The sequence below is a fragment of the Carlito syrichta genome, unplaced genomic scaffold (genome assembly GCF_000164805.1).
Source record: "Carlito syrichta isolate Samal-C Ts95f unplaced genomic scaffold, Tarsius_syrichta-2.0.1 Scaffold313936, whole genome shotgun sequence".
Classification (NCBI taxonomy): domain Eukaryota; kingdom Metazoa; phylum Chordata; class Mammalia; order Primates; family Tarsiidae; genus Carlito; species Carlito syrichta.
In genome coordinates, this window is record NW_007258032.1 from 966935 (window position 1) to 971583 (window position 4649).

General features: G+C 36.6%; 1 protein-coding gene across 3 annotated transcripts in view; it reads left to right on the top strand.

Annotated features, from left to right (window-relative positions):
* The window catches only part of KLHL24 (kelch like family member 24), a 39302-nt gene that overhangs the window by 14392 nt on the left and 20261 nt on the right, over positions 1–4649 (top strand). For all 3 annotated transcript variants that reach the window (XM_021718882.1, XM_021718883.1, XM_008070690.2), the window contains one exon: positions 895–1875. In XM_021718882.1, the coding sequence (XP_021574557.1) occupies positions 956–1875 (920 nt within the window). In that variant the 5' untranslated portion in view covers positions 895–955. The remainder of the gene's footprint in view (positions 1–894; positions 1876–4649) is intronic.

A 4649-nucleotide genomic window follows, 5' to 3' on the forward strand; every position in this document is an offset into this window, starting at 1 on the left:
CACCTCAGCCTCCCAAAGGCGCGGGATTACAGGCTGAGCCACCGAGCCCGGCTTTATATAATTTTTAATGGCTGCATAGACTGTGTTCCATCGGGAAAATGTACTGTGAAATGTACCAATCCTCTATTGTAGACACTTAGGTTGTTTTAAGTATTTTCTATTAGTACAGCGTTGGGTATCTTTGCAAATAAATCTTTCCATATATTTCTGATTATTTTCTTATGAGAGATTGCTAGAAAGGGCCTTCCTGATCAAATAATATACGTATTTTTTAAGGCTACTGGTAGATATAGCTAAATTCCTCTCTTGCACTTCTATATTAAGATAATAATTAGGGAGATGCACATCACATCAGTAAGGGTACCTGATCCTAAACCAGGCAAAGGGAAGACTAGTGGGAGGCCCAATCTTCACCTGTACGTGGACCACTCATGTTTCTAATCCTGACTTGTACCACATCTTTAAAATAAAATATTTTAAAAAGAGAAAAAACTTCTCCTGCTCATGCAAAATAATAATAATAATAACTATATAGGATTCTAACTGTAATCAAAATCTGTGTCTTAAGCCATTCTGACATAACTCTACAGTCAGTAGTATGAAACCCAGTTCTGTAAAAGGGAAGATGGGAGATTATTAGTAATTCACAAAGTACGTAATATCCTTTCAGCTGGGGAGCTTAAGAAGTACTATTGCAAATTATCCCTAATTTCCTAATTATGAAATACACAGTTTTGTTTATCAAGTTTTATTGAAATGAGATAATGCTGTATAACCTATATAAAATAGACTAATGATGTGATTTTGTTCCAGTGTTTACATCAAAATGAAACTATGTAATTTGAATACTGGATTTTTTACATATTGAAATGTTTTCCTTTTTTTTACTTTTAGCAACATAAAGAAGATCCCCAACAGTCATTTCTCAACAATTATATAGTCAACTGATGTAACAATGGTACTAATATTGGGACGCAGACTAAACAGAGAGGATCTCGGGGTGCGTGATTCCCCAGCAACTAAGCGTAAAGTTTTTGAAATGGACCCTAAATCTCTGACAGGTCATGAGTTTTTTGACTTCTCTTCAGGCTCATCCCATGCTGAAAACATACTCCAAATATTTAATGAATTCCGAGATAGCCGCTTATTCACAGATGTTATCATTTGTGTGGAAGGAAAAGAATTTCCATGCCATAGAGCTGTTCTCTCAGCCTGTAGCAGCTACTTCAGAGCTATGTTTTGTAATGACCACCGGGAAAGCCGAGAAATGTTGGTTGAGATCAATGGTATTTTAGCTGAAGCTATGGAATGTTTTTTGCAGTATGTTTATACTGGAAAGGTGAAGATCACTACAGAGAACGTACAGTATCTCTTTGAAACATCAAGCCTCTTTCAGATTAGTGTTCTCCGTGATGCATGTGCCAAGTTCTTGGAGGAGCAACTTGATCCTTGCAACTGCTTAGGAATCCAGCGCTTTGCTGATACCCATTCACTCAAAACACTCTTCACAAAATGCAAAACTTTTGCATTACAGACTTTTGAGGATGTGTCCCAGCATGAAGAATTTCTTGAGCTTGACAAGGATGAACTTATTGACTATATTTGTAGTGATGAACTTGTTATTGGTAAAGAGGAGATGGTTTTTGAAGCTGTCATGCGGTGGGTCTATCGTGCGGTTGATCTGAGAAGACCACTGTTGCATGAGCTCCTGACACATGTGAGACTCCCTCTGTTGCATCCCAACTACTTTGTTCAAACAGTTGAAGTGGACCAATTGATCCAGAATTCTCCTGAGTGTTATCAGTTGTTGCATGAAGCAAGACGGTACCACATACTTGGGAATGAAATGATGTCCCCAAGAACTAGGCCACGCAGGTGAGAAGACTGTTTCCAAGTATAGTTAACAAAGTTTTTGTTTTTAAAATATCTTTAAATCTCCTGAATGCAGTTATAGGGTATTCATTTATATGCATGATCTACATGTGGCTTTATATAATTTTAGATTTTATTTTTAGATTACATAAGTCATTAGAATGTCTTTCCCAGTGAAGACTAGATTCAACAATAACGTTTTTTGTTATTGTTGTTCTGAGCTATCAGAGGATGTTACAAAGGGTCTTTGCAACTGTGCATGTCTCAACATATCTCTACTAATTTCTCTTAACCTTTGTAGACCACAAACCATTTCACTTTTCCTTCCAGGGAGTCATTGGATACAGAGTAGCTAAAGATTTTAGTAGATTCTCTTGGACTGCTTCTACTTATAAAAAACAATTTGCACACTTACAGACTGTCCCTTTTGTAACAGAGAACATGAAATATAGAGGTGAAGTAAGTAAACAGTAGCTTACTTACTTCACTTCTGTATTTGAGTAAATTCTCAGATGTAAAATCCAGGCCTCAAATCTTTTTGAATTCCCACAGTTACTATATTTAATGTCAATCTCCTTTTTCTAATTATGAAAATTATATAATCATTATAGAGAATTTGGAAAATTTATGCTTGTGAGTAGAATGCAATTAATATTATACCATATTTGTATCTTCTAGTAGGTTATTTCTGTAAAGCACCTATAGATTTTAATCTTATTTTTCTATAAGCTATAGAAAAATAATCTGCATACCTTTATAATGGAAGGAATACTATTAAACATTGTTTATTGTGAATAAGAAAGAAATACCTTTTGTGAGAAATATTACAGTAAAGAATCCTTTTAATATTTTCCTAAAAAACTAATGTTGGATTTTTTTCTTATTATGGTAAAACACACATAACATAAAATGTACCATCTTAACTGTTTTAAATTGTACAGTGTTGTAGTGTTAAGTATATTCATATTGTTGTTAAACTAATGTTTGTTTTTATTTCCCTATACTATCTCCGTTTTTTTCAACTTACTACAACGTAGCTGACAAGCCACATTTTTAGCTTTGACCTTGAATTTCATTGTTTTGGAATGTGATTAAAATTTAGCATATTGTGTAATAGCCTGTTTTTGAAATCCACACTAGTTTTGATACAGCAAGAGTTAATGTTTTCTCATATGTAAAGTGAGAATGATGATAAATAGTGTTTACAACATAGGTTTTGCCATCGAAATTATTAAATGCCATAATTCTTACGTCATAATGGCCAGGCTTAATATCTCAGCCTATAATCCCAGCACCTTGGGAGGCCGAGGCGGGTGAATTGCCTGAACCCACGGGTTCGAGATCAGCCTGGGCAACTTGGTGAGACCTCGTCTCTACGATAAATAAAAAATTAGCCTGGCATGGTAGCGCACACCTGTAGTTCTGGCTGCTTGGAAGACTAAGGCGGAAGGATCGCCTGCACCCAGCAGGTCGAAGCAGGAGTCATGGTGAGTGTGCCACTGCACTCCAGCCTGGCACTCCAACTCAAAAAAAAAAAAGTGCTTAATAATTGTTAACTATTATTATTTATATAGTATAATATAGGCCTGATCCACTTTAAGAAAACTTCAGTACTTGAAAGCCTGAACTTTTTATAAATTAGATAAAATATTAGGTAAATATTATTACAAAAAATTAACAATTTTTTTTTTTTTTTTTTGAATTGGAGTCTCACTCTGTCGTCCAGACTGCGGCCACTGCAGCCTCGACCTGCTGAGCTCCGGCAATCCTTCCACCTCAGCCTACCAAGTAGCTGGAACTACAGGCATGCGCTACCACACCCAGCTAAATTTTTTTTGATTTATTGTAGAGATGAGGTCTCACCAAGTTGCCCAGGCGGGTCTCGAACCCGCGGGCTCAGGCAATACGCTCACCTCAGCCTCCCAAAGCGCGGGATTACAGTCTGAGCCACCGAGCCCGGCTAACAATATTTATTTGTATTGGGGTAAGAGTACATTTTTTTTCTTCAAACTTAGTTGACCTTATTTAAAAATAATAGTTTTAAAAGAAAGAAATATGCAAAACATTTTATTCCTAGTCTTTTAGCAAAAAACAAAAAACATACAGTTTTATTCTATGTAAATCAAAAGAGATGATTTACATCCTCTTTTTTTTAAGGACTGTTAAGACACTTGGTCTGAGCTTAAGAATGCAGAAAGACCAAGCTTCCTTAATGTATTAAGAAAGCTAAACAGCTTTGGAGCTGTGTGATTATCAGCTCTTCCAGAACTTTTCTGAACATACAGTGTCCCTCCAAAGGGAACATCACTCCTTTTTTCAAGCAGAAGGATCTGGAGTCAGGTGGGGCTAATAATACTCATCCTACATATCTCATAGGATTACAGTAGGAACCAAGGGTTATATGTTATAAAATCAAAATAAGTAATTTATTATTAATATTACTTATAAAGACATGATCTGAATCAGATTGCAGCCTAAGTGTCCCATCACTCTTTCAAAGAAATACTTTCTCTAATTCACTTAACTATTTGATTTCCCAAAATGTATTTTACATCTAATTTTTTTTTTTTTTAAGTTGGAGTCTCACTCTGTCGCCCAGACTGGAATGCAGTGGCCACTCCCGGCCACCGCAGCCTCGACCTGCTGGGCTCCGGCGATCCTTCCGCCTCAGCCTTCCAAGTAGCTGGAACTACAGGCGCGTGCTACCACGCCCGGCTCATTTTTTGATTTATTGTGGAGATGAGGTCTTGCCAAGTTGCCCAGGTGGGTCTCGAACC